The sequence below is a fragment of the Lipotes vexillifer genome, unplaced genomic scaffold (genome assembly GCF_000442215.2).
Source record: "Lipotes vexillifer unplaced genomic scaffold, Lipotes_vexillifer_v1.1 scaffold164, whole genome shotgun sequence".
In the NCBI taxonomy this organism is placed as follows: domain Eukaryota; kingdom Metazoa; phylum Chordata; class Mammalia; order Artiodactyla; family Lipotidae; genus Lipotes; species Lipotes vexillifer.
In genome coordinates, this window is record NW_006789313.1 from 3,772,116 (window position 1) to 3,784,287 (window position 12,172).

A 12,172-nucleotide genomic window follows, 5' to 3' on the forward strand; every position below is an offset into this window, starting at 1 on the left:
GAAAGAGTGGGCAGGTCCAACAAGTGGGACATCATTTTATTTTTGAGGGCATTGAGGTTGGGGAAGAGGAGGAGAAAGGTACAAATACAAACACTTGGAAATTAAAGGGAAATTAAAGATCGCCAATTCCATAATCTTTATTTAAAAAACGAAAATCAGAGGGGTTATATGTGCTTTAATAGCAGGCTTGCTTTTAGCTTTTAAGTTGGAGCTCCATAGAGACAGTGTTACCTGTCTTGGAGTGTTAGACGTAGCTGTTGGTGACTTCTGGCCCTCATTGCTTATTCCTGTTACTCTGATGGTGTCATCGTTCAGCCAGTATCACAGAGGAAACAAAGGCTTGGTGTGCAAGGTGAATGTAAGCTGTATTCCCGAAGAAAATGATGTATCGTGGAACCAGATTGTAAACTCCTGAAGAGCATTGATTTTGTTTTGCATGTTTTTATATCTTTCTCAATACCAAGCACTGTGTTTTGCCTAAATATAAAACTGAAATCTTTGCTGACTGAAAATAGTCTAGGGCTTCCCTGGTGGCGCAGTGGTTGAGAATCCGCCTGCCAATGCAGGGGGCACGGGTTCAAGCCCTGGTCCGGGAAGATCCCACATGCCGCGGAGCAACTAAGCCCGTGTGCCACACACAACTACTGAGCCCACGTGCCACAACTACTGAAGCCCGTGCACCTAGAGCCCGTGCTCCGCAACAAGAGAAGCCACCGCAATGAGAAGCCCACGCACAGCAACAAAGAGTAGCCCCCGCTCGCCGCCACTAGAGAAAACCTGCACAGAGTAACAAAGACCCAATGCAGGGCTTTTCTTCTCCTCATCCTTTAGCATCCAGCTTGAAACCCATTTTAACGTGAATAAAAAAAAAAAAAAAAAGCTACCTTTTTGTACTCATTCATCCATCCATCGATCCAAGTGTTACTTTGATTCATAGGCTCTTTGCCCTTGAGATGTTATTGTGTGACTGATCCCCAACTGATGTGAGTAGGTATCCTCATTCTGGTTTTATTTCCACAGTATGTTCCTCCAGATCTCTGCGTCTGCAATTTTGTACTGGAACAGTCCCTCTCTGTCAGAGCCCTCCAGGAAATGCTTGCCAACACAGGTGAAAATGGCGGCGAAGGGGTGAGTACCTGAATTATGTCCTTGGTGGGGTTTGGGACACTCCATAGCCCAAAAGTATACAATTCAATTCATTCCTCCAGTTTTGAACTAGAAAACCTTAGTTTTCCTGTTTCCTTGAGTCAATCCTCTTATTCCTCTTACTTAGCAGCCCTAACTCTGCTTCCTTTGGGTTAACAAACTTCCACCAGAAAATAGAATAGATCATCATTAATGCCGCCTGAACAGGGCATAGGACATTGAACCCATAATCCACTGGGAAATATGGAGAGGCTGAAAGGGCCTTGGGATGGGGGCGGGTGGGTACCTGTTAGGCTGGTTGTTTTTTCTTGGGAAAGTCTCATCAGAGATTTATGACTGCCTCAGTGCAGCACAACCAGGTTACAGCATTTTGGAGAGGATTTCCTGTAGAATGCAGAATCTTTGACATGTACCCAGATTTCCACAGTTGCACTCATGATGAGCAAGTACAAAGCTGTCTTGAGTTTCTCTTGTTGGTAAAATTGTCTCTAAGTCTTTAACTGAGGGATGATGGTCTCCCAAAGGTCTCCCAGGCAAGACTTGGGCCAGAGACTTCAGAGTAATGTTTGACCCTTTCACTGATGACCCACATCTATTTATATTCATTTATCATCAAGTATTTTAATTCTATGGCCTGTATATCTGAAGTCCAAACACCCCTCTCCACCCCCCTTAGATACTTTATTAGATGACTGTCCTTTATCTTCTGCCTTACTACCTCAGACTAACTGCTTTGATTCCTTCTGTGCCTACCTCCCCTATCATTTGTTTTTTCACTCAACTGTCATAATGTTCTTTCCAAAATGCAAATCTAATCACTGCACTTTACTGTTTTAAAATTCTCTGTCTGCCCGTTACCTTAAGAGAAATCCCAAATTCCTTAACTAGGCATAAAGGCCTTCAGGATTTGGTGAGCCCTGCTTACTTTTCCTGCCCTGTCTCTCACCCCCCGACCCCAAGCACTCAGTGATCCAACCACGTTGAATTCCCTTCACTTCCTCGAACACGACAACTCTCTTTACCCCCAATCATGTGTCAGCTGTTTCCTCCATGTAAAACAGCTTTCTCCTCTCTCTTCCTTTATGTAATCTTTACTTCTCCTTCAAGGAACGAGTCTAGATATTAGGTCGACTGAGAAGCCTTTGTTGCCCCCGTAAGTCTAGGACGGGTGCCCTTGCCTGAGCAACAGTCAATAAATAGTCCTTGGGCTTCCCTGGTGGTGCAGTGGTTGAGGGTCCGCCTGCCGATGCAGGGGACGCAGGTTCGTGCCCCGGTCCAGGAGGGTCCCACATGCCGTGGAGTGACTGGGCCCGTGGGCCATGGCTGCTGGGCCTGCGCGTCCGGAGCCTATGCTCCGCAGCGGGAGAGGCCACGGCAGTGAGAGGCCCGCGTACCGCAAAAAAATAAATAAATAAATAAAAAATAAATAAATAGTTCTTACCATTGTGTACTATAAGTACAAATCTCATTTTTTGCATCTTATACTGCACATCGGTAGGAATATTTGCAGGACCTAGCACAGTTTATTACTCGACTTGAAAGAACTCATACATCATAAAGAAGTGTCTCATTGGTGGTAGAAGAGACAATGACCGTAGACTCAAGAGAACCAATGTTTACATTTGGGTCATCTTCCAGCTCTTAATGTGATCTTACATAAGTCTTCCAGTCTCTTGGTGCCATAGTGTTCTCATCTATAAAATTAGGACGTTTAACTAGTTTTCTAGGGTCCTTAACACCAGTACTTGCGATTGTTTACTCTTTCGGCTTAGCATAGAATGCTTTCATCAGCCACCTGAAAATAGCTTTTCCTTAGAGCATTAACACAGGTGAATTTTTGTTCTTTCGATGTTCCCTGAAATCTGAAATCTGTGTTCACCTCCTCCTGACACTGACCTCAGTACCCCATGCTTTCCTCCTTAGGTACATACCCTCAAACGTTTCCAGTTCAGTGGAACAGATTACTTTTCAGTTGCTCACTTTTCTTTCCAGTATAATTAACTCATGATTTACAGACACCTTTGGTGAGAGAAACCTGTTGATGCGGAATATCACCACTTTCAGTGTCAACCAAGATCAGCTAGACCCTGCCAATATATGACCCAGGATAGAAATTGGGAAGATAGAGAGAAGCTATGTTAACTGGAGAATTATCTGGTGTGCATTCTCTTATCTTGTTTGTTCACAAAGTGCATTTCAGAGGACTTCTTTTTCTTTACCATTTAGTTTGAGTAGTTCAGGGAATCCTATAGATGACAAAGTAAATTGAAAAGTTCTGTTTATAACCCTTGCTCTTCTTTGTTGCCAAGAACTTAAACAATAGTCTTAACTTGATTTGTCTTTTAAAAAAGAATAAATAACAATTCATTTTCCAAATAGAATACTAATGCCAACTTACTAAGATTGAATTCTTAGTTTTGGAACATATGGATAAGACATACCTTAATTACCAGCCATGTTATAGCAGAAGTTTATTCCATATAGTTATATATTTCAGGGGCCATCTTTAATTTATAATATTTAAAAACCAATATGTTAAATCTTACTGGAGGAGCCATTCTCTTTGAAGAATCAAGTCCAATATAAACTATCCATGACATTTTTAATATTAAAAAGTCATTGGATAACCATCAGCATGTTGAGTCAGACTCTGAAATTTCCCAATGTGTCATACTGCTGTTTTGTGCCATTTTACCAAAGAAAAGAGCGATCCAACAGTTATTTCCCATCTTGATACATTATTGCTATTATTATTAATAACTAGAGATCTTAGAGCTAGAGGACGGGATTTGAAAAGAGAGCTGGAGTACAGATAGGAGAGGGTGCTCTTTTTAAATGATTTAGATTTTATTATTTGTTGGTGGCTCCACTAGTTACCTGAACAACAGCTTCAGTTGCTATAACTGAAGTTATAGCAACTGAAGATGCTGTAACTGAGAGTTCTTGGAACTCTCTCACAATTCCATCTGGGCTCTCAATCTTTATTATGAGAAATAATATTTTTATATAACCTCTTGAGCCTGAATGTTTTGCTTTTCTGAAGTGATTGCTGTGCCCACTTACTATTAGTACTTAATTTGATTTGAGATGATAATATTCAGCAGGGAAGAAAAAGAAAAAGTGGAAAAATCAAGAAGGAAGTGAGTTAACACGACAGAGCATAATGACCCTCCGGGGAGCCTGGGGATGTTTGATTGGGTTCACACCTCCTCTGCATGCCAGTCCATTCTGTTTGGAAACAGGCATTCACTGCTTTTTAACAGATATTACTTTCCCTAATGATCATGACTGCCACCAAACGGGTTGCTTTGAAGACGGTCATTTTTCCTTCTAGGCATAAACCGGTCCTTTTGTGTCTGTTCACTGCTGCACAGCAACTGAACTTTTTTTAAAAAATGACATGGGTTATTTGGTTATTTATTTGTTTGATGAACGTATAGAAGGCTTTTTGCAAGGGTTGACAGTTCTGCAGCAATTCCTTTGGCCAGCAAAGAAAACAGAGGTGTCCGGCTTGGTTTAACGACTGAGTTTATTATGGAAATGTCCTTAGCTACAGCCAGTAGCCTGTGGGACCCAGCTTTATGTTGAAAAGGAGAATGAATGATGAGGAGGCCCTGGGGGCAGAGAACGTCAATGCCCCCCAGAGTCCACCCTCGCTAAACTCATCCTTGGGTCACTTTGTGGCTGATTAAATGCTATCTGATGTTATTCTGGGAATATTACCAAGAGATGGATGCTTGGCACTGTGGCCAATTAAATAGCTGGAGTTTGATGTAAAATCCCTGCCTACAAATATTAAGGTATTTTCACATTTTGGATTGATAGAACCTACGGTTTGTGAGGTCCCCAACCACCTTCAGCAGGACATGGGGCTAAAAAGGATGTCACCATCTCCGTCTGAGTCCTCAATCCTCATCATCCTATGGCAATGACTTTGAATACAGACATAGCAGCATTTGTAGTGAGAGAAGCTCCGTTTTTGGACTTAGGCAGATGTGTCTTCAGTCCAGGCTAAACTGGAGAGAGTGACCTCTGGGACAAATTGTTTCCCCTTTCTGTACTTGATTTTTCACACCTTCAAAATGCAACCTCCCTCATAGGGTTGGGTGAGAATTAAATAAGTGCTGACAGGTGCCTGTGGGTGTGGAAATGAATTATTGGTTCCTCTTTTCATCTCTGGTCTACTTGCTCCTGTCACAGATCCTCAGGCATATTCAAATGCCTCAAAGGAAGGAGAGACCCACACTGTATGACCAGGTGCATGTTAAATCGAGGGCCGAAAAACTACAAATGGGTTTTGACGTGAACGAACGTAATGCTTTTAAAAATGAAAGGCCTTGATTTACACAATTACCAGCTGCACTCCTGATAAGGGCTCTGGTTTTCTCTAAAAGTTGACTTAATCACTGTCAGACTTTTACTACTTAAAAACCAAGGGGCTTCCCTGGTGGCACAGTGGTTGGGAGTCCGCCTGCCGATGCAGGGGACACGGGTTCGTGCCCCGGTCCGGGAAGATCCCACATGCCGCGGAGCGGCTGGGCCCGTGAGCCATGGCCGCTGAGCCTGTGTGTCCGGAGCCTGTGCTCCTCAGCGGGAGAGGCCACAACAGTGAGAGGCCTGCGTACCGCAAAAAAAAAAAAAAAAAAAAACAAGAAAGAGATAAAATATACGTGTAAGAAGAATTAATGTTACGGTTGTGTAAGATCACTCTTGACTTTAGATTCTAAAATATCTAGAATGCAAATACATACTCAGCCTTTTAAACTTGATTGGGAAATGTGACCTGGAAAGATACTGTTTATGCAAGAACCTGTCTCACGGATAAGCTCACTGAGAGGTGGTCCTTTAATAACCCTTATTACTTATGAGATGGTCCCGTTAACACTAGGGGCAGCTTCAGGCTCCTTTCACTTGCCCCTGTCTTTAGAATAGGGAATACTACACGCAGCACAGCTGCTAAAGAAATGCATACGTGTGGTGGCACATTTGTCAGGCTCAGGGACGACGTGCCCATGCTTTCTGAGAAGCTAGGGGTTGCCTCCCGGCGTTGTGTGACCTTGTAAATGGCCAAGGAGGCATAATCTTACATTTTGCTGTATTCATGTAGATGTTATTTAAAGTACATGTCATGAGATACTTACCTTGTAGCCAAGATCAAGACATTCATCCATCTTATAAGGTCACAGAAAATTTAGTCACAGAAAGGTGACAGCATCATTAAAAAAGAACCTGCTCAAGATGCATCTCCCCTGACATGGTTAGGTAATGAACAAATCAAAACAGATGCTGATGAGGGGAATTAGAAGCCCATTGTCTAAAGTTTGAATCCTGGCTGTGCCCAGATTTAGAGATCTTGTGCAAACTCATCCAGAATGAAGAGGGCAAATAGGAGCCTTAGCTTTTTATTCCTGGGAGCCTGAGTTCCCACCATCATTTCTGTATTATAGAAGAGAAGGGACAACCCCCATCATCCAGATGTAGCCTCTCAATTTTCTGAGGTTTTTGTCTTCCCTTCATCATTGTCAGAAAAGACAATGCCAGAATGAGAATTTATTTTGGTATGTATGTGGGGAGGAAACAAGACTGATGGAGAAAGTTTGTACACAATTCTAAATAAACCTGGTCCCCACTGACGTTTTTTAAAGGAAAGAAATTATTTAATGAGTCAAATCTAACAGTGGGCATTAATTACACCTTTAAAATAGGACATAAGATTTCCTTTGGAGAAAAAGTACAAAGTCACTTCTGCATGTGTCGTATGTCAGTCCCAGGACCCGCCCATATATGCCCTGAAGCTAGGGTAGACAGGATGCATCAAAAATCACTTTATTAGGTGTTCAAGTCTGAACTTCCTTTGCACTAGTTGGTAAAAAGCCACCGCGTCAAGCTCTCCAAGTACCTCCTCGTTGCTCCCACTCAGGACCTCCCCTCTCCAGTGCCACCGCCTGTCGGGTTGTTCATCCTGTGGATGTTACCTGTGCCTACTACCTAATGGACAAGAGCCAGATACCACAGTATTAAATCCTTAAGTTGTTTGACTTGATCCTACTTTTTCTTTTGAAAGGGAGAAAAATAGCATTCTGATTTGGGATGCTTCCATTTCTTTTTTTAACCTTTGGCTGGCCATCCACACCTGCTAATAATAAAAAAAATAATATTTTTGTATTAACAAAATAACCAAACCTACTTGGTGAAATTGGTCTTACATGCAAAAGCTTGAGGGGTTTATATACCAAAAACTACTCTTTAAAACCTGCCCCATGTTAGAGCTCATGGCAACCTGTTTGGTGACAAAGCTGTCCGGTGGTTTAGTCCTAGTACTGCCACCTACTGGAAGTTTAACTGCGGACAAATCTCTCACTGCCCTGGGTTTTGGTTTCACCATCTCTATAGGACAGACACCAAGATGAAAAAGAACTTCCTCCTGTCTGTGATGGTTGCAGTGCACCAAGTTGAAAGGGAAAAGTGTCACCATCTCACTTCCTCTGGTGTGTCCCATTGACAATAACCCATCACCAGTTAGCTGTGGAAATTTTAGCCTGTTGGTATTAGCTGTTATTCTGGAGACCCCGGCTCCCATAATTTTAAGTGGATGGATAAATGCATTTATTCTCTTTCTGCCTTGGTGTGGGCAAAGAGAATTTTTTCAAACTCCATCCAAAACATCAACCCTAAATCACTAAGTGATGACAGTATAGTTTTAATTTTTTTTTTTTTTTGAGACATGAATCTCCTATAAATTTTCTTTTGGAAGAATATGGGATGTATTCTGCAGTTTTGACGGAACTTCTTTCTTCAAAGAGCCAGATATTATTTTCAGAAATTAAACAATAATGAAAGGCCTCCAAACTAAGGTTTTTAATGTATTTTTCCACAGACCAAATTGTCATTAAACTTATGTCTCTTCTCACTTCTTACTGTTCTCGCTCATGTTAGGCTATGATTTTAGAATTTTATGCTGATATCATGGATTTTAATGTTTCTCTGATAAGCTAATACTAATGACAACGTGCGCAAGTAACTCATATTTTACTGTTGAACCGGTCTTTCGATAACATGATATCTCATTAAAATTTGCCATCCGGAAGACCTTACTTCATGGTAAGAAAACTCTTTGGTAAAAGAAGAAAACTCTTTGGTAAAAGAAAAACTCTAATTGATTGTTTGATACTAACGATGAAAAATCTGAAAGTGAAATCAAGAAAACACTCCCATTTACCATTGCAACAAAAAGAATAAAATATCTAGGAATAAACCTACCTAAGGAGACAAAAGACCTGTATGCAGAAAATTATAAGACACTGATGAAAGAAATTAAAGATGATACAAACAGATGGAGAGATATACCATGTTCTTGGATTGGAAGAATCAACATTGTGAAAATGACTCTACTCCCCAAAGCAATCTATAGATTCAGTGCAATCCCTATCAAACTACCACTGGCATTTTTCACAGAACTAGAACAAAAAATTTCACAATTTGTATGGAAACACAAAAGACCCCGAATAGCCAAAGCAATCTTGAGAACAAAAAATGGAGCTGGAGGAATCAGGCTGCCTGACTTCAGACTATACTACAAAGCTACAGTAATCAAGACAGTATGGTACTGGCACAAAAACAGAAAGATAGATCAATGGAATAGGATAGAAAGCCCAGAGATAAACCCATGCACATATGGTCACCTTATCTTTGATAAAGGTGGCAGGAATATACAGTGGAGAAAGGACAGCCTCTTCAATAAGTGGTGCTGGGAAAATTGGACAGGTACATGTAAAAGTATGAGATTAGATCACTCCCTAACACCATACACAAAAATAAGCTCAAAATGGATTAAAGACCTAAATGTAAGGCCAGAAACTATCAAACTCTTAGAGGAAAACATAGGCAGAACACTCTATGACATAAATCACAGCAAGATCCTTCTTGACCCATCTCCTAGAGTAATGGAGATAAAAACAAAAATAAACAAATGGGACCTAATGAAACTTCAAAGCTTTTGCACAGCAAAGGAAACCATAAACAAGACCAAAAGACAGCCCTCAGAATGGGAGAAAATATTTGCAAATGAATCAACTGACAAAGGATTAATCTCTAAAATTTACAGGCAGCTCATGCAGCTCAATAACAAAAAAATAAACAACCCAATCCAAAAATGGGCAGAAGACCTAAATAGACATTTCTCCAAAGAAGATATACAGACTGCCAACAAACACATGAAAGAATGCTCAACATCATTAATCATTAGAGAAATGCAAATCAAAACTACAATGAGATATCATCTCACACCAGTCAGAATGGCCATCATCAAAAAATCTAGAAACAATAAATGCTGGAGAGGGTGTGGAGAAAAGGGAACACTCTTGCACTGCTGGTGGGAATGTGAATTGGTTCAGCCACTATGGAGAACAGTATGGAGGTTCCTTAAAAAACTACAAATAGAACTACCATATGACCCAGCAATCCCACTACTAGGTATATACCCTGAGGAAACCAGAATTCAGAAAGAGTCATGTACCAAAATGTTCATTGCAGCTCTATTTACAATAGCCCGGAGATGGAAACAACCTAAGTGCCCGTCGTCGGATGAATGGATAAAGAAGATGTGGCACATATATACAATGGAATATTACTCAGCCATAAAAAGAAACGAAATTGAGCTATTTGTAATGAGGTGGATAGATCTAGAGTCTGTCATACAGAGTGAAGTAAGTCAGAAAGAGAAGGACAAATACCGTATGCTAACACATATATATGGAATTTAAGAAAAAAAAATGTTATGAAGAACCTAGGGGTAAAACAGGAATAAAGACAGAGACCTACTGGAGAACAGACTTGAGGATATGGGGAGGGGGAAGGGTGAGGTGTGTTAGGGCGAGAGAGAGACATGGACATATATATACTAACAAACGTAAGGTAGATAGCCAGTGGGAAGCAGCCGCATGGCACAGGGAAACCGGCTCGGTTCTTTGTGGCTGTCTGGAGGGGTGGGATAGGGAGGGTGGGAGGGAGGGAGACAAAGAGGGAAGAGATATGGGAACATATATATATGTATAACTGACTCACTCTGTTATAAAGCAGAAACTAACACACCATTGTAAAGCAATTATACCCCAATAAAGATGTTAAAAAAAAAAAAAAGAAAAACTCTAATTGATTGTTTGCAGTATTTCTAAGAAAAAGAAATTCCAAATTTTCTGATGTAGGTACTGACCATTTTCCTTGGGTGGATTTTCTTGCATAAATGTAATTACAAAAAAAAATGCTGCAGACAGATTTCGGCTACAGCATGTTGCTTGCTTGCTAGTTTCTTGATGACATCAGCACAGTACTGGAAAAGTAAAAACAGACTTTAACATGTAATGCCACTGCTTACTTCTAGCCAAAATCACAAAATATTCACCAGGTAGGAACTTCGTACCCTCTATTCCCATTGGGGTCTTTCTGTATTGTAAGTATCAGCAGATTCCTCAAATGACTTGAAAGCTTTCACCAAGACTGGCACACACTAAAATATCCATTTACTGTTTTGCTTTGGATTTTGCTAGCTCAGTGACCTCTCGGAATGGGTATGTTATTCACTCCTTCACTCTACATGTACTTTGCATGGACAGCTCACTCCAGCTGTATTGGTAATGAGCTGGGCTTTTCACTTGTGAGTGTTCAGGACAGTTTCCATCCTTTGTGCCTCTGCAATTTAAAAAAACACCACCGCACCACACACTTCAATCTGGTGGAATTAAAGGTGGCTGCACACTTAGGAATTTGTTGCCAAGAAGCTTGTTAAACTGCTGCTCTGAAATTACAAGGATGGCTTGCCTGTGGACTCACTTTTTTTTTCCTACGAAATATTGAAAATTGTTTTTTAAATTCTTTTTCCCTCTGACTATGGTCTAGATGGCCTGTGGCCATAGGGTTCAAGTTGGGGAGATGACAGAAGTGTGCAGCCTTGCCTTACTCCAAGCCTCTCAGTGCTTCAGACTCACCTAGTCTATTACGCAACTCCAGCTCTGCTCCTCCGGAAGGCTGGAATTCATAATAAAAATGGAAGAAGCTAGTTGGATATTTCCCCTTTCTCACGCAACATCCCCAAAGTCAACCAGCAGAAAAATCAAATGTTAATTTCAACAGTTAAGAATAACCATTAAAGTTAACTGGCTTTTTACATTTATTCATATCCTGAGTAGAAGCATTTTCAAGTAAAGAACCCACAGAGTTAATTTTTAAAGCTCCAGACTCTATCAACGCCCCCGCCCCCACCCTTTCTGAATATAGTGTTTCAGCTTGAGTGGAATGGCTTTTTCTTTGGTGGAATTTTTTTTTCATTCTGAAGTCAGTACCTCCTGCTTAAAATCAGTAGGCCTGTGTGATCTTGGGGTTATTTAGCAAATGTGATAACCGTATAGCTTGGCTGCTGTTACACAAACCCTGGAATTCTTCTCATTGTTGCTATGGACATTCAAATGCTCTGTGAATATAGTCCTGTCACAGTGACCTCAGTCAGTTGTCTTAGAAAGCTTGAGTGTCTTCCCCAAGGCTGGACTAAATGTAGTTTTCAGTGGTTGTATATGTTTGTGTGTGTGTGTGTGTTTGCGTGTGCTCTTTACATTTTAATTGTAAAAAAATTTAAACATCTTCATTAAAGTTTCTTAGAGGAGTGAGGCGGGATTGGGGTACTTAAACTTTCTCCAGTGCATACTAAGCAGGTAAATAGTTGCATTCTTCTGTGAGATGTTTTGAAGAGAAATTTTGCTGAATTATTTTTCAATAACTAGTTTGTGGGGGTGGGGGCAGAGATGAATTTCAGCTGCATGTTTAGACATTTTTTAAATCCCTAATTGTGGGATATTTGAATTAGGGGAAATCTTTCATTTTAAGAGCCTTGCTTACCTTTTTAAAAATGAAGCACATTTGGAATTCAAGAAATCCTGGGAGAAGAGAAGCCTTTCAAGTTATTTATTAGCCTTTTCCTTTGATCGTGTAATTTACTTTTAATAGCTACCAGAGTTTAAATTATATATTTGTAGGG

At 40.7% G+C, this 12,172-nt stretch overlaps 1 protein-coding gene across 1 annotated transcript in view; it reads left to right on the plus strand.

The window, feature by feature from the left end:
• The window catches only part of RYR3 (ryanodine receptor 3), a 394,047-nt gene that overhangs the window by 42,185 nt on the left and 339,690 nt on the right, over positions 1 to 12,172 (plus strand). Inside the window, exon 5 of the mRNA XM_007462557.1 lies at positions 1,021 to 1,128. Coding sequence (XP_007462619.1) covers positions 1,021 to 1,128 — 108 coding nt within the window. The remainder of the gene's footprint in view (positions 1 to 1,020; positions 1,129 to 12,172) is intronic.